Raw genomic sequence first — 21147 nt, 5'->3', positions numbered from 1 at the left:
TTCTTGACAGCTTTCAAAAGGCCTGAAAACTTCTTGTTTCCAGTGCACCTAAATGGACACAGCTGACCTTACACATTTTGTAAAATTTCTACTCAGTGGGATGTTACACATCCCACTACACCACCATACATCCCACAGGGGCATCTCCCTGTGCAAATGGAACCATTAAATGGAATAGTTAAAGAGTCAAAAAAAGCAGCAGGATGAGCAGCTGGACTCTGTAAGGATAATGGGGAAGAGTGGAGGCAGCTCTGCCTGGCAAGCCAGAATTCTGCCCTCCTGTGGGCTTGTCCCCACTCAGGTAATACTGGGTTTTTGCAGAAAGGATGAGGAGTAAAAACACACTTCCTATATTTATGCTGCTTGCTTACCATAACCCTCCTTGTGCAAGGCTGTGCCACTGCCCCTTGCACTATTTGTCTGCCTTCAGATCACAGAATCATCCAGGAAAGGAACCTCAGAGATCATCAAGTCCAACCCTTGATCCACTGCCACTGTGCTTTCCAGACCATGGCGCTGAGTGCCACATTCAGCCTCTTCTCAAAAACCTCCAGGGATAGAGAATCCACCACCTCCCTGAGCAGCCCATTCCAATGCCTGATCACCCTCTCTGCAAAGATTTTTTCCCTAATATCCAACCTAAACCTCCCCTGGCAGAGCTTAAACCCATGCAGTGATCAGATTATAACCTCTGTACCAGCCAGCCAGTCCCCCAGCCATCAGGTGGAATTAACACCCAACAGTAAGAACTGAATCAATAATTGTGGTGATTACAGGTGTGTCAGGAGAGAATAAAAAATGGTCAACACCAGCAAACATAATGCTGGCAATACACCATAAATGTGTCACTGCTGTATCTTTTGAGCAGCTCAAGTGAACATATGATGCTTTTGGAGAGAGAATCATCTAAAAATCTATACATACTGTAGTAACACACTTCTCTGTGGTCACAGATAAAAGCTCCAAATGCTATACTCTAAAAGACATCTTTTCAACATGGCCATTTAGGTCTTTGCTAAAGGGAGATGACACTTGAGTCATGGACTCCAGATACCCTGCTGAGCATGTTAAAGTTCTTGATTAAGTTCCCGATTGCCTCTTTGGGTTGTCTTGTCCTTAACAGACACCATTTCTTTAAAATTCACATTTAATTCTGTAGGAATTTGCATACTTCTAGCAGTCTGAAAAGAAATTGCTGTTCAGGTCCTCTTGAGAACTGTATGTACACTCTGTTGGTAGAAAGCATCTGCTTTCCTACACTCATTTGTTTTCTATGGAAATGTGCAGCCTTCCTTCAGATCATCTGGTGTGCATGTTATTTGCATACTGAATTCTCTGTATGTTTTAATTCACCTTAAAGGCAACAACTTATTTTTAAAAGGTTAGAGACAGAGAACTTCTTTAAAAAAATATTTTTTGTTGTTTTAACCTTAATAACAAAGAAGAATGCTTTTACACTTCTACCCAGAAATGTGTTTGTTTAAGGGAAAAATGCCACGACAGATGAAGTCGGAGGCTGGAAGAAAAACATACTTGGAGCTGCTAAAGGCATCAGGACCAATATTGCAAAAAGGAAATGTAGGACTCATTAGCATAGATCAGACTCAACTTCCATTGCATCTGTTGTCACGTCTCCAGAATGACCAAAAATAATTCTGATGAGTCCCTTGGAGAGGTCCAACATACTACAGGCAAGCTTTGATTCATAAAGCATCTTTCAGATGCTTACACAACCAACCACGTTGGTTCATAATTACTTAACTGGATCTTAACAATGTATTTAAAATTCACTGCAGACACTGTCCTAGATCTTAACAAGCACAACTCTCCTCCTCCCTCACTTTCCACCCTCTGTCCAGCACCAGGAATGGAGCTGTGGGGTTTGCCAGCCAAGCAAAACCCATCCCAGATATCAGTTACTCCTAGGGGAGGGACGAGGTGGATAAAGAAAACAGGAGTGTAACAAATAAATCTCACCCACTGCTTCTATAGTGTGAAGCTTATATAGAAAGTGGGATATTGAATAGTGGTGGTGAATAGAAAGCCAGGATTACAAGACAAGGATTTCACAGAGCTACATGTCTCTGGCAAATCTCACTTCCCAGACTTAATATTGCTTTCACCTTTACTGAAAGAAAAGCTTATGAGATTTTATACTGAACAAAGAAGGAGGGAAAAAATGGCTGGAAACTATCATGAATAATTCAGTCTTCTGATCTCACATAATTATTGCTTTGTAGATAAAAAGATCATAATGTCAAGTTTGATATAGAATCAAATAAAGTTTGTATTTTTAATTAACTTTTCGGATATTTCCAATTAATTAAGAGGAAATCTAGAGGGAACGTAATTAAAATGTATCTGGTTTTAAAATAAAAGTCAAATCTGCTGGCTAGCACCAGGCTTGCTGGAAGTAGAGACCTATATGCCAGATTTGAGAAATTAAGTCAGCACTGCCAATATTAGTTTTTCATTTGCCTGGGGAAGTTGTTTTTTGAATGAAAGCATAAAGACGTCTTGTTTTCCACTGCATCACTCATCATGACAATAAATAGGCAGCAAGAATTTTTGGCTTTAGCTTTTGCATTTTTCTCACAGTTTTGAAAGACAGCATTAGAGAGATTAACTGGCTTACATAAGTTATGGAGCATTGTGATATTTCTAAAGCAATAATGATGATTCTCTAATTACACAGTTCAAAGGCTACAAAACACTTCAGAGGAAGAACAGCAAAGAGGAAGCAAAATAAATTTAACATAATACAAAATGAATAAAACTAAAATAACTTCACAATTACTCCATTGCCTTTTGACTTCCTCCTTACTCCAGTCACAACCACAGCTAATTCTTGCTCTAGGACATGAATCTGGGTTTTTTGGCCATAAAATTAAACATTTGAGTTAAGGCTGAAGGGAACATGCCAAGGAGAGTGGTGAACACTCAGGTGGAAGTCAAAGCAGGAAGTTATTTTAAACAGCAGATCCAGGGGTTTCACTGGAATATTTCTATAGGGAGTTGATGAAAACTAGAATGGTAAGCACAGAGTGAACAGCAGGAACAGACCAGAGGCAAGGAAAGAATGGGTTAATGACAGACGGGACTCTGGGGGTTCAAAACAAATCAAGTGATGGAAGAATAGTGCAAGTTTGGTAGGTGGGACTCAGCAGTCAAATCTTTTTTAAAAAAATATCAACGGTGTGTCTGTGATTGCTAAAAAGGAAATGTAATTTTTCTCCTATGGATGGAGGAAATCACAAAGCAGGTGAGCTTAGCAGAGCCTCTGGAGATTGCCTATTCCAACCCCCTGGCTCAAACCAGGGCAGGCAGAGCAGGCTGCTCGGAACTGTGTCCAGTCAGGGTTTGAATAACCCCAAAGACAGAGATGCCACAAGTTCCTTGGGCAGCCTGTTTCAGTGTCTGACCCCCTCAAATTATAAAAAATATTTTTCTTTGGTTTAAACATAATTTCCTGCATTTCAGTTGGTGACCTTGCCTCTTGTCCTGTCACTGGGCACCTCTGAAATCTGAAACTCTGTGAGACTCTCTGAGAAGAGTCTGGCTCCATCTTCTTCATTCCTTCCCATCAGATATTTGCAGCCATGATTAATATCCCTGATATTAAGGAGGAATATTAAGGAAGAAGCCTGAGCTTCCTCCCCTGCAGCCTATGCACCCTAAATGGTCTAAGCCTCTCCTTGTACCTCAGATGCTCCCTAATTGTTGTAGAGGTCCCTTTTCTGGTTTTGTTCCAGAATGTCCATATCTTCCCTGTTTCTTGGGCTCAGAACTGTCCACAGCACTCCAGATGCTGAGGAGTAGGGAAGCAGGGGATGGATGGGGCAGGATGATCATTGCTGACCTCCTGACCGTGCTAATCCTGTGCAGCCCAGGATGCTCTTGGCCTTCTTTGCTATGAGACTGCAGTGCTGGCTTGTACTCAATTTTTGTCAGGACCCTGAGCTCCTCTGCAGAGCTGCTTTCCAGCCAGGAAACCTCTGCCCAGTCTGCATTGGTGAAGGGGTTGATTCTTCCCCAGGTGCAGGGCTTTGCATTTCCCTTTGTTCAACCTCAGGAGGTTCCTTCCTCTCCACTTCACCTTCGCCTCCACTTCTCCACTTCGCCTGGCAAATTGTTGCAGCACAACCACCTGGTCTATCAAACACTCCTCCCAATTTTGTATAATCTGCAAACTTGCTGACAGTGCACTCCATCTTATAACCTTCAGGTCCTTAACAGAGGTTAAGCAGAATTAGTCCCAGTACCCTTAGGGCACTTTCAAAGAGTAACTGGCTTCTTGCAGGCCTTTGAGTTGCTGATCAGAACCCCTGAGCCCTGCAGTGCAGTCAGGTTTAAATCCACCTTCCTGCCTCTGTAGGCTTTGATTTTCAAGAGTCAATGACAAATACAAGCTAAAAGGATATTTTACCTGGAGAAGCACCCATCATGATTTTGGCAGTAGTGAAAACTACCACGTCCAATTAATACCTCTTTGAAGCATCTGTCCTTCATTTGATTCCACTGCCACCTGGTCAGTTAAATCTATTTAATCAAAGTTATTTATCATCCTTTAATACAAAGAAAAGAAGAAAAAAATTAATCACAAAAGCACTGACTACCTCGACTACAGCTCAAAGCCCTGATATTTTATGAGTCTATTAGATCTTCCCATAACATAAAATACTGATGCTGACAGGCAGTATTGCCACAAAGAATGTCTAAAGATTTTCATTGTGCTTTTCAGACCTCACAAGTGGCAGAAATATGCCACTTCAACAGAATGACAGCCAGAGATGTGATCTCCTGCAAAGTGCCTTCCCATTGCAAGCATAGCTGGGAACAATGAGGTAGTTTAACTCTAAAGCTCTTCTTTCCTAGTTTGTAAAAAGACAGCAAGAAAAATGAGATTTTCGTTAAGCTCCGAGTAAAAAACCAAAAATTTTGTAGTCTTTGTTAAGGTTATTCACACATTAATTTAGGTTCTGCTTTTGCAGAAAGCCCATGGTTAACCTCCAGCATTTCTAGTGATATTTAAGTAAGCTTCTGAGGACAGGAGAGCTTAGTTACCTCCAGCTGAGTAGTAACATACTTTTATACCTTGCTATAAAAACAAAATTATGACACCTTTGCCTGGAAAGCAGTGTGCAAATGCCAGATGTGATGACTCTTTCTTTTCAGGAGCAAACAAGCAAAAAACAGGTCACTGGAACTCAAGTCTACACATTTTTCAGCAGCATTGTCAGCACCAGCTATCAGTGTTGATTGCACTTTGTGGGAACAGCACGGGTAACAAACACTTCTTACTTCAAGCATGGTAACAACAGTCTGGCAAATCCAAATCGATGTGGAGCACACTGTCTTCTCCCCTGGGTATCAGGTTGGGTGTTTTTCTTGTTTCTATCCCTCCCTGTTCTAAGGATGGAGTTACTTAAAGCTTCTCTCAGGTCTGAGCAGCTCTGATATTGGACTGAATGACTGTGCAGTTGTAACCCATTGATGCAGCACCCTCCTGAACTACTGGCACTCACCAGTTTGGCCTTCAGAACACCCTTAAGAAAGGAGAGGAACTGAGTGTCAGGGTGACAGCCCAATTAGTTCAATAAAAGCTGAAGTCAAGGCCCAAAATGTCCTTGCCAATCTATCACTGAGGACACTCAGCTTACCTGGGGCGCTATCTGCAAAATGCTGCATCTTAGCTCTGGTTCTACCAAACAAAGAAGCTCTTTAGCTGAAAAACAAGTTTTTTCCCTTCCTCCCACTCCTGCAGAGCCTGGTGGCAGTGGCAGAGCTGCTGATGGGGCTGGTGGCCACTGCACCTCAGCTCTCTGGGGTCAGTGCACTGGTGAGAGCCACGTCCTGACCTTCTGCAGTGCTGGCATCTGGGCAAAGGTGCAATTGCATTGGACAGCCATACATAATCATTCCTCACTATGTTTACTTCGCACAGGTCACCCCTTGTCATGTAAATTTTCCAGGCAGGTGTAGGATAAAATAAAAAAATAAAATCAAAGCTCTCCTGAAATGTGAGGACAATTTTTCCTCATTTAACCAGGTGCTACAGTAAAAACAAGCTCACCATAACCTCAGGAGATCCATTATACTCTAAGCCTGCAGTGCCTACTCCTTTGTTTTCCAATACACACACATATATGCACCTGCAGAAAGAGTGAGTTCCCTCTGAGGATTAGAAACACCAGACAAGGCTTGATTTTCCCTGAGTAAATTTATTTTTAAAAAAATAGCTTTTTTGGTTCATGCTTTTGTCTCTTTCTATCACACCAACACCACCAGCCTATGAGATTCCCAAGGTACCACAATTCAGTGGAAGATCCATCACAGCTCGTGGTGTCTATCACAGCCAAACCAGTGATACTTGTCCTGCCTTCAATTCTCTGGAAACCAAGCTATTTCTGTGTTTGGCAAAAGTGGCTCCCTTCATACAAAGAGTCAAAACCTCAGGATTGTAACTGGAGTTACAAACCCAGAGAAGTCAAGTTATTCCTTCACTTCATATTAATGATATGGGAATCTGGCCACCAGGGTTTGTGACTCTGTAAAATACCCAGTAAACAATGATTTCATTCATGTGAAGAATGAGCACTGCATTAAATTTATGTTAAATATTAAACAAGGAATGTACTGAATATTAAGATGAAGATTCCACACACATATTACTTGTTGCAGATAAAAATAACTGCATATATAGTTGAGAGCAATTCATCCCCCATTTCAGAGGCTTCATGTCCTTTATGGAATGTCACAACCCCACCCACAGTTCCAATTGCTGGATTTTTGTATTTCTGTCCAGTATATGGACCTAAGAATTCCACTTCCATGCAACTGCCCCCTTGTGACTTTATCTCCTAACTGGAAATCCTACTTTCCTCTGCAGCACAGTTCCAAGATCATTTATTTGTTTTAGCTTACACAAGATTCTTCAAACAGCTTTTGGCTCTTCTGCAATGTATCTCTCCTGGGAGATAATTTCCTAGAGAACAGGAAGCTCCTACAAGGGGACAAAAATCCACGTGGTGGATGCAGGGATCTGAGATGCCTCTGAAGCATTTTAATACCTTTTTTTCCCCTTTTGTCCCCCTTTTCATGCCCTTCCCTCGCTCCTTGATGACAGTCACATGAAAAGTGAAATTTTACTTTTAGGCCATCTCCAGATAGATGCTGCTTGTGCATGTTTGTCCTTGGGGGGGGGGAGATGTAATTAAATGCAATATCTGAAAGTTGTGCCATCCTCCCTCCATATGGCTAAACTTTCTTTTCCCATAACTAATCTGACATTTGCTGACTGAAGATTGTGAACACGCACTCCGTTTGTGCACAGAAGGTTACATTAGAAATTACTTGGGGTGAAAAAATTACAAACTGCACCATGGGTTCTGAGGGGATGACACTTCCTATTAATTTTTTTCAGTGTGATGACAAAAGTTTTCTGTGAATTCTCTGAAAACAATTTGCCTAAATTCATTTTCCTCAGTGTGATTTAGCAATATTGCCAGATTAACTAATCTGATGGCACAGATATTATTTATGCACATATTCTAATGCAAAACATCAGACCCTGGAGGACAAGGAGGTGAAGTCTGTTACAATCCCTGGTAGCTGACGTTCAGAATCCCAATTTACTCCTTAAACTGAACAAAAATAATTAAATAAACTTTTCTGTGTAGCAATATCTCTTCTCCATTTAGACTGATGAGAAGAATTGTATCTCTCAGGACTGCATCTCTCTTCATAAGTCATATCCTTCAATACCATGACCTCCATGTCAAAATCAAACAGAACTTCCCTACCCTTCCTTGCTCAAAGCTATTCCACTGAACACAAGATCAGATATAGGTAGTTCAATCATAACAAATATTTTTTCTAGTGTATCAAAGGGATACTCAAAATTGCCAAGACCTTAGCCCATTATTTTTCTAAGATATTCTCAAGAGGAGCTACTTGTTTCCAGAGAGCTTCCTTGAAAATATTTATGTGTTCTAGAAATTATTAATTAGTGAATTCTTTAGCTCCTTGAGTGAGATTAATAAAGTACAAATCCAGTTTTGTTCTGTTTTTACAGCTGTTTTTATGTGATGTAAATGACTTAATTAAATATATTACTCTGCAGTTATTTCCACTATACAGGTCATTTTAGGAAGGAGCCTGTAGTTTAATTTTCTACATAGTTCTAGTGTGTTCTTTGAGAAAGATCCTTCCCTGAAAAATGTTCATAAAGGACTGATTTCTCACCCAAGGTAATGTCACAGAGGTTTCAGTACTTTCTCAAGCCTCTGTTAAATCTGAAGTTCAAAACTTGCCTGAAGTGTCACATAGAGACTTCATATCTCCTAAAAAAACCAAATCTGAAAAATCCCAAATCACAATAAGCTTTCTGTGTTGAGAGTCAGAATTACTTTAATTTGACAAATCCCACTGTGGTGCTCTCCTTATTGGTTTCATCCTCTAGAACCACCAGTTCAGTGTTCTGTCCTCCTCCCTCTTTACCACCTATAACCCTTCTCAGGTCAGACACTACCAAAAGGTCATCACCTGTGACATCAAGGGATCTGGGTTATTCTCTCTGATCTGAATTGTTGGTTTTTTTTTTGGTGTGATGTTCAAGAATTACTTGACCTGAAGCTTTTTGATGCACCTTTGGCATCAAAGCTTGAGTGACTTTTTTGAAGTGCATTTGGGTCTCTGCAACTCCAGTTACTCTACATGGCTCTTCCAAAGAGACAAGGGAAGCTGAAATTCCTATTAGCTGACAGGAAAGGGACACAAAGAAAGATCCTCACTGTATTCTGTCTTCCTACTGCATCTCATAGATTACTATGTCAGATCTTGCATTTCACCCCAACAAGTGCCATGGGGTTGTTCATCACTCCAAGGCCCTGTAGAAATACATCTTATGCTTCCAACCCGCTATCCTGTGATTCACCTCTGAGGTGACAGGAGGTTTTGCTAACCTGAGAACAAAGAGCTCCCACTGGTATCTCTCTTCCAGTGTTCTAGAGAGCCCAACAGAACAGGAATTTGTTACCTGCTCAACTTGGTAAGCTTGGCAGCAAATGTCACATGCTCTTCACTGACACAACCACCTTTTCAGAAGATACCAGTGTTTATTAGTCAATTCTTAACTCAGAAAAGTTAAGCAAAGAAGTTCAGCTGGCTGCCTTTGATTGCCTTTCCCTACGTTTAGTGCCTTCCCTTTAACCTTCATGGTTAAATTTCCTTCAGTCTACACTGCAGCCAGCTCCTACCCCACAGAACATGGCCCCATCACAACATCCTCATCCCCAACTTCACATCTGCTCTCTTAAGCTTCCTCCTTGCTTGTCAGCAGTTGGGGATGCTCTCAATGTATCAGGGATATCAAAATACATCAGGTATATCAAAATCAGCACAATCAAAACTGACTTCCAGACTAGCATCCTTCAGAGCTTCCCAGCACCTAATGCCACTGCCATGAAGACTGTTAATAAGTCATCTTACATTTATTTTTTTTCAAACCTTCTGGAGGAATCACAGATGCTTCAGCACTGCCATACATTTTGAAGACATATCCAAGTCATTACCAAGCAGTTCTTTAGTGATCTTTGCATCATGTGCCTAATCCCTGTGACACAGGAGATGATATCTAAAAAGAGGATGATATCTTCTTTTGGCTTGCAATTGCGTGAAACTCCATGTTAAACACTCTTATAAGAATGTTCTCACTTTTGCAATCACAGATAAACATAAAAAATGCTCATTTCTTCTTCCCAGATTCCAGAGGAAAAAGTGAAACTCAGTCTTAGCTGCTCAAAATATAAAAGGATTCACATCCATTAGGGGAAGAGGGGAAGAAATTAGGCAAACCGAGGCACAGATTTTTCATTTTAAAAATGCAAAAATTTCCCATTTTCTCCACACGTCCCCTCAGCACGTCAGAGTAAAATCCTACTATTACTTTCTGGAATTGAACAGGAGTCTTTGGAAACAGATTTCTGCTTATATAAACCACTACTGCATGTCAGGATCACTTCAAACTGTTATTTGGATATAACCCAGAAGTGTCGCAGTTATTCAGTCCCAAGGCTCACATGAGAATCTTTTGGAAGGGGTTTTGTATTGCTGAGCACTGCCTTCAAGCAGACTGAAAAATACTGAATAGTATTCATTCTTTTTTTTTTTTTTTTTCTTTGAGCTTTTTTTTTTCCCCCTGTTTTAATGCCCTATAAAATTAAGAAAAAAAAAATCAGTGGAATCTCCTCTAGGAAAAACAAGGGTACCTTTTCTTCTACTTTTTATTATAAATGGAATTTTACTGTCACCAGAATTGCATTAAATTTGCTCTTTTCAATGCTTTGAAGGAGTCTGAAAGGTTTATTCAGCTTCAGTATGAACAGTGCTCTGCAGTATTCACCATATAACTTGGTGCATAAACCATGAAGCAAAAGAGATTCTGAAGAGTTAATTTATTTTTCCTAGACTTGGTCTAGGCAGCAGGGGAGGCCGTTTTATTCATTTGTGGTAATAAAGTTATAGCAATATTTTTCCTTTCTGATTCTTTACGTGCCTTCTCCCAGGACACAAGATCATCAGGGTACTTTTTAAGGGTCTATGTGTATTGTTGAGAATTTTATTCATTACATGTTTTGGAAGAACAAGCTTCCAGTGGCACACCTGCCACTATACCTACACATGCCCACCCATGGTATGACACAAATAAATCTAATTTAGCAACACAGGCATTTCTTTAAGGATTGGACCATTAACTTCCTCTCAAATTGTTATGCTGTTTTTTCAGCTGAATACTGTGGGATGAGTTTATTTTTGAAGTTTAGTTGATGACTTAGAGGGCGTGATCCTTCACAAATTTAGCCCAAGCTACTCCAGGGAGCTTAAATCTCCTCTGCAGAGGCCACACCAGCACTGGTAGGAAGGTGAGACAAGAGACAGGAATCACCTGTAAGAGTGTTACTACAGTGATTTGCACCAGGATGACACTTAACCATACTGTAGCCAGTTCCAAACCCATCCCCAGCCCAGAGCAAATGCACCGTAGCTCTGGATCCCACCTAGGGACCCCACATTTAGGGACTTCTCTCCGTAAGGCTGGAGCTATCAGCTGCTAGTGTGACATAGACAGCATCCCCAACATCTGGGCTGAAAAAGCACAGTGGGGTGGGGTCCCCACTCCAAAAATCTTGCTAAGTGATCTATAGGGTCACAGTGCTCTCCAAAGTGTCCCTGGGACCACCTTGATACATCAGGGGCCCTGGAAAACATCCCTGGTTCTCCTTCCCCAGATTTGTATCATGCCAAAGCCTTTAATCCTGTTTCAGATGTGAAAAAAATAGACATATGCTCTTCTTCTTTTCCTGAGTTAGGACTTCTTCTTCCCTTGTTAATGAACCTCTGAGCCACCAGGATTGTCACCCTGCCTCTGGTGATGTCCAATGCCTGTTTGCACAGTGGGACTGTGCTATTACTATTCATTTTGATGGTGTGTTTCCTTCCTCTCCCTGCAGTTGGTTCATCTGAATTGTTGCCAAGATGGTTGCCTTGGAAACTAATTAAGGAAAGCCTTTGGTTAGAAGCAGAGTTTCAAGCAATAAACTATTTGAGAGACAGATGCAAAAATTAAGGTAATGTCTGCAAAGATGAAAGGGTTTATCCTTTATGTGAAGAACAAAGAACCACATTAACTGCTAGGACTGTAACAAAGCAACCTTTATACAACACTGATTTTTAAAACCTGGAGGAGATGTGGGAGGGAGAGACTGAAAAACCAGCCAGGGGCTTAGAAGAGGTGAAAAAGATTCCCAGAGCTATTAGGGATGGGGAGACAGGCAAATACAGTGGGACAAAAAAACTCAGGAACTCACAGGAGCAAATCCCAGGCAGCTCTCCCTTTCCCTTGAGTACTCTGCATCTTTAAAAGACTTCTTGTGACTGCTGTTTTTTGAAGAACACCAGCAGAGCTAATGAAAGACCAGATCCTCTCGCCACATTCCAGGTCTGGCCTGAGAAACACCAACATATACATTGCACCTGATGTTCCTCAAGTGCAGGAGGCAGAGGATGGATAGCTCAGGGGGCTTCAGGCTCAACTTCTCCACTGGAGCTGTCAAGGATGTGGACACAGACCCTCAGAGGGCTCTCTAAGGGCAAACACACACACAAAAGGCTGCAAAAAAAGCTGAACTCTGAAACTGGGGCAAATTCTGCTTTTACAGCTACCTCTTAAGTGAACTTCAAAGCATACACAGTAGCTCTGTGACCACAAAACGGCATCAATTTAAAATCTGTCTTCAGGATAATGTTCAGGAGAATGACTGACTACACTTGCAGCAGTGTAACTGAGTATTTTGCTGCTCTCTACATTTAATAGCAATGCAAAGGCTGCTGTCTAAATATACCAATAACTGCATAAAAGCCCAGTGCAAATGTTGTGGTAAAAATATGCAACATATCAAAAGCAGATGCATGGGTGTGCATTTAGATCTCATTAATTATCATAAAATGTAAAATGATTAATTGCTATCACAGAAAAATAAACCCTCTAATGGTGACTTCAGGTCCACATGCCTCTAACAGAAGACACCAGAGCTGCTTAGCAGCAGCTGCATGCCTTCTACATACAGCAGCTTGCACATTTTATATTAATTATTATTATTACTGATCAGATACATTGAAAGCTGGGCTTTAATGTCTGTTGAGTACTTCTAAGCTCTGTGTGCCATTCCCCAAGTCATTCTGCTGGATGACTAACACTCTGTTAAATTCCTGTCAGTTGGAACCTGCCTTGCTTTATGATGCTTGGATGATGGCTTAGAAGAGAAGTGACTATTTACAAGCTATAAAACCTCCTCAGGTAGGTGTGAAACGTGCTCTGTGGGGGGCAGATTAACCCAAGATGTTGGTTACTCCTTTCTGCTTCAGCAGCCCATCTCCTGGGCCTGGATTAGTTTTAGAGCTGGCAGGAGCAAGCCCTGTAAGGCAGATAGAGCTGTCACTTTTGGGAGATGCCCATTTTTTTACACACCTTCTGCTAGCTGTGGTCCTGAGGGTGTCTGACCTTAAGGAACTTTCCATTCCTCCCCATATGGATCTGTGAGCTGCTGAAACTCCCTGGGTGGGAAGGGAAAGAAGTCACCTTTCACTCTGCTTCAGATCCAGGTTTCAGCAACACTGATGGGCACCTAATGAAGAAATGTCCTAAATTTGAAGTTGCTAGTTTATTACAAATATGAGCTGTACCAATTTCTGTGTGATGTTACACAATGCTGTACAGCTCAGACACTCTTGGAGCCACTCTTGGAGCCTCCTCTGCTTCCCCAGAGGTTGTGATGGGGCTATGACAGTGATGGGGCTATGCCACTGCTGTGGCCCCCAGCCCTGGGCAGGAGGTGGCCTGGAGGCTCTGGTCCCTGAAGCACTGAACCTCCAGAGGACACACTGCAGCATCACTGGGGTTCATCAGCAAAGCAGAAGCTGAAGCTACCCAGCTCTGTTCCTCCTGCAAGCATCCCACTGGCTTTATAGGCAGTTCTTATGCTTTTAATTGCTACAGGGAATACAGGCAAAAGCATCCCAGCCTGTTCATAACGTAACACATAAAGCAGGAAGCTTACGTGAAAGCAGTATTGTTTTTTTTCACTTTGTTCTTACTGTTTGTTTGTTTGTTTGTTTTCTAATGAATGTTGAATACTGCAGCTTTGTATTTAAACTCCTGACACCCCAAATGTGAAAGAATTGTGGGATGCACTGATGGCTGCACTGAGAACCTGATGACCACCTTCTTACTCTCTGAAGATTTCAGACTCAAAGGTCAAGCCACAGCCAGTGCTTCACTGGGCAGAGTTCTGCCAATCAGGGTACCCATCTTTATCCTACAGATGCTTTACTTCAAGTCTTCTTTGACAGTCTGACTGTCATTGTAAAATTTTGGGGCCTGCACTCTCTAATATTGCTTCTGCTTCACCAGATGCCTCCACTCAACACAAAGATTGCCTGGGAGCTCAGCCCTTATGACTAACGTTTGGAGATAGTGTCCTTTTGATAAAAACATGCAGTCTCTGGAATAAACAGGTCTTTTATAAAGTTTCACCATTTTGATGCTGAATACAGTTTCTTCCTCCTTTTTTTTCCCCTTAGGAGATTTTCTTCTAAATGGACACAAAGCCACTCTACTCTGAAATACAGCTTGTTATCTTGGGAATAAGAGAAACGTATTTCTTAACTCAAAAACTTGTCTCTAAGTACACGGTTGAACAGGCTAAAGCTTACTGCTAGTTCTCAGAAGAAAATGTTCTTCTGTTTATGAGAACAAAATACTGGATCTATCTCTGAAAGAATACTGGAATATTTTAGCATCAAGGGATAAGAAGTGTGGGGAGCTTATGAATTTTGCATGACACAAGTGTTGCTATCTGTATGCTTGGGAGGCCACTGGATGATTAAGTTGGATATAGTTTGGTTGTGGGAAGGAGGGATATGGATCCATGTGCTCAGTGGTTATAGAACTGTAGGGCAAGTGAACAAACAGATGGCAACTTCTGGAATAACTAATTATCTGCTTCCCCTTACTCTGCAGCTGAAGAGACAGGGCCAGAGGTGATTTGGGCAGAGTATCCACCTCTAGGACACAGTATGGGGCTCACCACAAGATTCTTTGGAAGGGGAGTGAAACCAGATATGCTGCAGAGTGAAACCTGGCACAAAACAGGCAGAGCAGGAGCTGAGCCATCCTCTTTCCCCTACATCAACATTTACATACCAGGGGGAGACAGCTGAGAGAGATCCTTTCCTGGGTACCAGCCAGCCCTGAGAAAAGAAATACTTCATATGGCAGGTTTTGGATCTTGAAGATATAGAAGCATACAGATGTGCCAGATGTTAAAGGCACTTGGCATACACAAGGTCACTCCCCCACATGGTTGTACATTGCTGGAGGAAGGTACAGAACATTCCAGCAGGACCAGAAATCTCTGAAGAACATTCTCAGATGTGTAATTGCCTTTAGATAAACCAAAACTTTTGGAAGAGAGGTACACCCTGGTTTGAACTAGTTGAAAAAAGCACCAAAGGAAGAGAAGTGTACAGACTGACCAGCCTGATACAGGAGAGGTCACTCTTATTTAACCCAAGCACTCAGATGATATGTGGTTTCTGAGGCAGAGAACTGACAAGCTTTCTGAATGGCCTGGCCAGGAGCCCAAAAGTCTGATAGCAAACTCAGAACGTGTGTAGACTGCTTAGTGGTTTATAGTCTGTGCTCTGCCATGACTTTTGTTCTTGATTAAGTCTTATTTAAACTGCTGAAATCTGGGCTCAACAGCAAATCCTGCTGTTACCCCTGAGAAAATGAAACAGCAGCTGCCACACATCCCTCCAGGGAGCTCAGGAAAAGCCCTCTCTGGAAAAAGGCATTCCAGGGGGAGAAAGGAGGGCTGACCTTTGAAGATGTGTTCCCAAGGAAGCCAAAAGGGAGAGGGATGGAAAGACAGCTGGGCTGGGGCAGCCCGTAGCAGCCCAGGGTTTCTCCATCAGTCCTGTTCCACAAGAGGTAGAAAGTCCTGAGAAAAAAGGTCTTCAAAGCCAACATGTGCAGATGTTCTTCAGCTGGGAGAGCTTTCCAGCCTCCACTCAAAGCACCAAACTGACTTCTAAATGGCAATAAAATGCTAGATTTGAAATATGCAGATCCAGAGTTTCTCTCTCCCCTCAGTGCTGTGCTATCAGCAAACACAGCTGGATGGAAAGACAACTCACCACTCCCTGGAGCAAACTGGGTGGTTGGAAATAAGTCCCACACGCATCTGGGAGATTTTTAAACTACTTTATGAGAAGATAAGGTAAGAAGAGAGATGGAAGGAAAACTTACACCCATTAATTGTTCAGCTGTCAACCTGGGTTCTATCACTACTGACTTTACCAGCAGAAACTTAAGTCTACAGTATCTGATTAAAAAAAAAATGTTGCCAGGAGATATTTTTAGTATCAGATGCACCAGCCTGGGATCTGCTTGGGCAATTCTTTGTCAAGTGAATGGTCTAGTAAAATAAATAGGACAATACTCATTAAAAAGTGTTGCATAATCAGCTTCTTAGGCTGTTAAAAATGAGTGATTAGTACTAGAGTATTTCTATAGTATTTCTAAGATATATTTAGTTTACTACTTAGACTGGTTTGCTAACAAAAAGTTCTAAATATATTTTTCATACCACAAATTCAAACATTTTTCCTCATGAGTATCAATAAAATTAAGTAGAAACAGTCACATTATATCAATGGGGAGACATATATGACATGGCATTTATGTATGAAAATGTCTGCAGGATCTGGCTGATAGCTTTGAACTGATTGGCTAAAACTGGCTAAAAAGACCTAAAATCCAAACACAAGAAAAACTGAAGATCTTTTAGAAATATTTGAGATCATTTAGGAGAAAGTTTTCATGGAAATGTCACAATTTTGGGTAAACAAAGTTAAAAAGATGGGCAGTGGACGTAATACAGAAAAAGCAGTTTTTAAGAGTCCCAAGATGGGCTGTGTGCCATACAAAAGTGACAATAGAAAGGCTCTAATTAGGCAAGAATGCAATTACTGTGCAGTGCACTGCAGAGCTTGGGGAAATCTGGAGGCCCCAGTTGCAAATCTGGAGTTACACAGATGTGAACCATGTTGATAGGCAGCTGGATCAAACATTCCCTAAAGTCACAACATCACTCAGTTTGAGGTCAGAATGCTTGCAGATGAAAAGTGTACACCAGTTTTTTGGTTTGCTTGGTCTACAGCTTTCATTTCAGCCACTGGGATGGTTTCATTTTTTTTTCCCTCTCGTACAACTTAAGAAAAAGAGAGAAAAATTGTAAATGGACTTAGATCAAACAAAAGGCCTCTTCCCCAGCTACGAGTGTGCCCAAAGAGCTCTTTAAGTTTGTCTCAGGAGTGCTCTCCTGCATCATTTTCAGAGAGGGAGCTCTGAATGGCATTTTGCATCTTTTGCAAGGACAAGAGCAAATGAAAGGAAAAAAAAAAATAAAGCAGTTCCTTACACTTTGCTGTATGAATTTCCTAAAGACAGTGCTCACCATAATGACTAAAAATACCATGCAAAATGCAGTGCTATATATTATATCATAGTAGCTGTCAGAATTACAGAGCAGCACTGGCTTGAGCTGTGCTCTCCTGAGCAACTCTTTCCTTCCTCTTGCTCTCTGTAACCAGCAGTCAAGGGACCAGGCTGTGACTACAGTGATTCAATCCCTGCTGACTGTGATACACCTCAAAGCTTGACAGGAACAGCTTGAATTTCTTGAGCAGGAACTCAGTGAATGCAACTTTTGCATCTCCCAGAGCTTATGGCAGTGGGGTCAGCTTCCTACAAGACAACATTTCTAAAAGATATGCTAATGCTTCATGAAATGGAGATATTACTTTTGATCTATTCTATACTATAAACCCACAGGTTACATTTATGAAGTTGCAATTATCAGAGGGTTTTTTCTGTCTTAACAGAAGCTTATGAATAAACAAGCAGCATGAGTTTGGTTCCACACCAACTCCAGCTTTCCTGTGAGCCCAGGGACCTATCCTGCTTCTGCTCCCTGCAGTCTGTATCTGTTGCTCCATCTCTTCAAGCACAGCACCCTGAGCTGGCTGGAGCAGTGGCCTTTCCTCTGAGACAACAAAGCAAACACTGGGAAGGCCATGCAATAGCAAAAAAAGTCACCCCAAAATGCATCTTCCCCAGTAAAGCTGTTCAGACTCAACCACTCACAATTTAAACCTGTCAGCAGTCCCAGCTTTGCAGAGTGAAAGGCTCTGTGTACCAGAAAGTGCTAATGAACCTTTTGGGCCACCTGCTGAATTTTTCATTAGCAATATTTCCATTTGGGATTCCTTTAACATGATTTAAAACTTCTTCCCTGGCTTTTTATTTCTTGTTTCTTGTCCATTTAACAAACAGCACCTGTCATGCAATCCCTACAAGCAGCCCTGATGCCAGTAATGCTACTCTGGGAGCTGAGGTTTTGGGTTCTTAACCTGCTTAAAAAAAGAATTCATTATTAACATTTGAAAAAAAAAAAAAATATCAGAGAGACATATTCCAGAAGGTTACATGTAAGTGTTGCCACCAACTATGAGCATTAGTGAGACATTTTAAATTTACTAGGTAGCCAGCCATTGTATCTCAATGGATATGTAATTAATTTCTAGAAACAGACAGTTCTGGAAACATTAGCAATATCTGCCACTTCTGATAAGCATATACCTGTTCCAAAATGGTGTTGATTCTGTCTACTTCACAGTCAATTAAGTATCTTTTTTCTTGCCTTCTGTCCATCTCCTCTATAATTCTTCTGAACTCCTGAACATCCTTTATGCTTCCTACAGACCTGGCTGTCACTTGCCAGTTGTTCTGTACTGCTGCTTCCATAATCGCCTGGAGAATGGAAAATCCTGTAGGAGGAAGAGACAATGCAACAATTGGAAACCAAACCAAAAATAATGACTATTTGGAGGGTCTAACAAAGGGTTCAGGGTAAGTAATTCGCCTGCAAGTGCTTCATTACTTGAGAAAGCCACAGTGTAGGGACCAGTTTCTTCTTTCAGCTGTGCCACTGCCAAAGCCCCTGACTTCAGCAGAATTGTTTGGCAGTGTATTAGTGTGAGGCATTTCAGAATCTGTCCAATATATCATATTATGATCCTCTCAGGGATGTTTATGGTTGTGCTGGGGTCCGTGCCAGCCAAGAATAGGAGCCTGCAGCCATTACTTGAGCAAAAGTCCATCAGCTTGAAGAGCTGGACAGAAGGGGTAATTTGCCTGTGCAGACTGCAGCACTGGGTCACTAACTGGCAGAGATCCAAGCACTGCACAAGAATGCCAATTAAGTCATTGTACTGGTTATGGGAGCCACAGGAGAATATTTTACTGATACTCACTACAATTCCAAAAAATGTTTTAAAATATGGAATCTAGCAGCATTAACCACACTTTCAATGCTTTAATCAAGGCAATACCAACTCATCGAGCATCCTCAGCAGAGGAGGGAAGCAGAACAGAGGGACCAAAGAAATTATACAAGCAAACAGCATTTAATTTCTTGTGAATAGCTGCACCTGGGAGGCAGAGAGAACTCAAATCATGTCCCCAAGAAAAAGGTGATGGAACTGGGAATGGTAAACTCCTTCAATTCATGCAATGTAGGAGTCATCGGAAATTGATTTGCAACCCTTTAGTACAATACATAGCTGGGGATCTGGTTAATTACTTGTTTTGATTCAGGAAATTAAAAATTTTGTATAGTTCTGCTTCAAATAAGGGAAGATGCCAATTAAAGAGAGAGCTCATCTACTTCAAGCCCACACAGTGGTTTCCAGTGGAGTTTCTCTGTACAGAAGCACCCATGTGAGCTGTGTTTCTGTCTAGATAATTTATTTGCAGAATTTTCAGTCCAATGATCTGATCATACAGTGGATTCCTTATCCACAGAGCAATTGCAGAAGCTGGGAATCTCTTCATAAAAATACGGGATCAACAATCAATTAATTGTGCCCTGTGATAACCAATCCCTTAAGCTGCTGAAACTGAAAGGGGTTTGAGCTAGAGAGGAACAATGTGTTCACTGCTTCAAATTACACCAATAGCTCTTCTGAGCTCAGATATCATCACAGGGGTACACTGATAGCACAGAATGTGTGCTGCAGGCTCAGCTGCTGTAAATCTGGAGAGGCTGCCTGAAGCCAGAGGAGCTGCATCATTACTTCATTACAGACACAAGCAAGGAAAGAGTGTGATTTTCTAGATTGCAGTTAGATGATTATAATTTACCATGTGGCTTCCTTAAGTCTCACTCAAATGCCCTCCCTTTCCCTGTGCAGCCTCCTGGATTCTTAATGCTTTTTTTTTTTTGTATGAATGCATTTTACTATTTTACTATCCCATGAAAGGTGGTTACAATTAATATGTACACTGGTTGGGAATTCTTTCTGGCATCTTCTTTCCCCTAAGAGTATTGAAAGGGAGGCATTTACATATGTATAGTACAATGATCTCAGTCTTCCTGAACATCATATTTTACAAAAATGTCTGCACTCTCTGTGACAGCACTGTGATTCCATTATATGTAGGAGGAAGATCTAAGCCTAAGATACTTGGTTGGCTGCAAACAAGGAGTTTTGATGTAGGAATATAAATGCCACTAATGGGGATTTAAAAAATGCTTTGTAAACCAAGACGTGATTTAAAAAAAATCTGATCCTACTAAGCAATGAATATTTACAACTTTGATCATCATTCATATAATGTCCAAATATGAACCTGGAGCTTGCTGTAAACAACAGGAAACAGTCTGTAAGTCTATTTTTTTCACTCTTGATCAAACAAAACGGTTCAACATGTAACAAAACCCCATGACACTTTGAAAAACTATATAGCTCTATTTTTTGTTAATAACAAAGAATATTTATGAATAGTCTTAAGGAAATAAGTAAAAGTGAACAAGTTGCAGAGCAGATGCCACTGGTTGATGGCCATGCACCCAGTTCCAGTTAACACTGTTTGAGTCAGAGCTCTCTTTGTCAAACCATAAATATCTCAAGCAAGCTGGGCACTTTTTCTGATTTTGTGCAATTGCACATTTGTGTGAGTGAGGGTCTGTCTGGTTTTGTGTTTGCATTGCTCAGTGGTCACCTTTTCAACAAAGAGCAGAGCAAGGAGTGTCAACAGCATTTTCCCTATGCCTGAAAATACAATTTCAGTAATCTTAGTGTGAAGAAGTTCATTTCTGTCTTCTCCCTTCTGTCTTTGCCAGCCCCTTCCCAAGCACCATCCCTGTCCCAGCCTCCCACCTCCCTCTAGGGCTGTTGCCTCCAGAGCCTTTCCCTACACCCCACTTTGTCACCCATGAGGTGATATTTCTGTAAACACCTTCAGGCTCCAGTTGTGCTTGACCATGGAGAGAGCTTGACCATGAGCAACGTGATTTTTTCAATAAAAAGACCATTTTAGCTGCATAGGAGAACTTTTCTTTCTCCTTAGCATAACAACGGGAGCTGGGACAGTTTAGGGGTAATGAAGGGGGAAAGGATTTTCCCTGTTTTATGCAGGTCAGGGACCAGCCCTGCACACTGAGCTTTTCCATTCCTTGCCCT

The 21147-nt window shown here is 41.4% G+C and overlaps 1 protein-coding gene across 1 annotated transcript in view; it reads right to left on the bottom strand.

Annotated features, from left to right (window-relative positions):
- The window catches only part of GRIA3 (glutamate ionotropic receptor AMPA type subunit 3), a 144790-nt gene that overhangs the window by 64938 nt on the left and 58705 nt on the right, over window positions 1-21147 (bottom strand). Inside the window, exon 4 of the mRNA XM_030448850.1 lies at window positions 18263-18450. Coding sequence (XP_030304710.1) covers window positions 18263-18450 — 188 coding nt within the window. The remainder of the gene's footprint in view (window positions 1-18262; window positions 18451-21147) is intronic.

The sequence above is a fragment of the Calypte anna genome, chromosome 4 (assembly GCF_003957555.1).
Source record: "Calypte anna isolate BGI_N300 chromosome 4, bCalAnn1_v1.p, whole genome shotgun sequence".
Classification (NCBI taxonomy): domain Eukaryota; kingdom Metazoa; phylum Chordata; class Aves; order Apodiformes; family Trochilidae; genus Calypte; species Calypte anna.
Note: the sequence above shows the minus strand (reverse complement) of the source record. Positions and strands in the feature narration are given on the sequence as shown.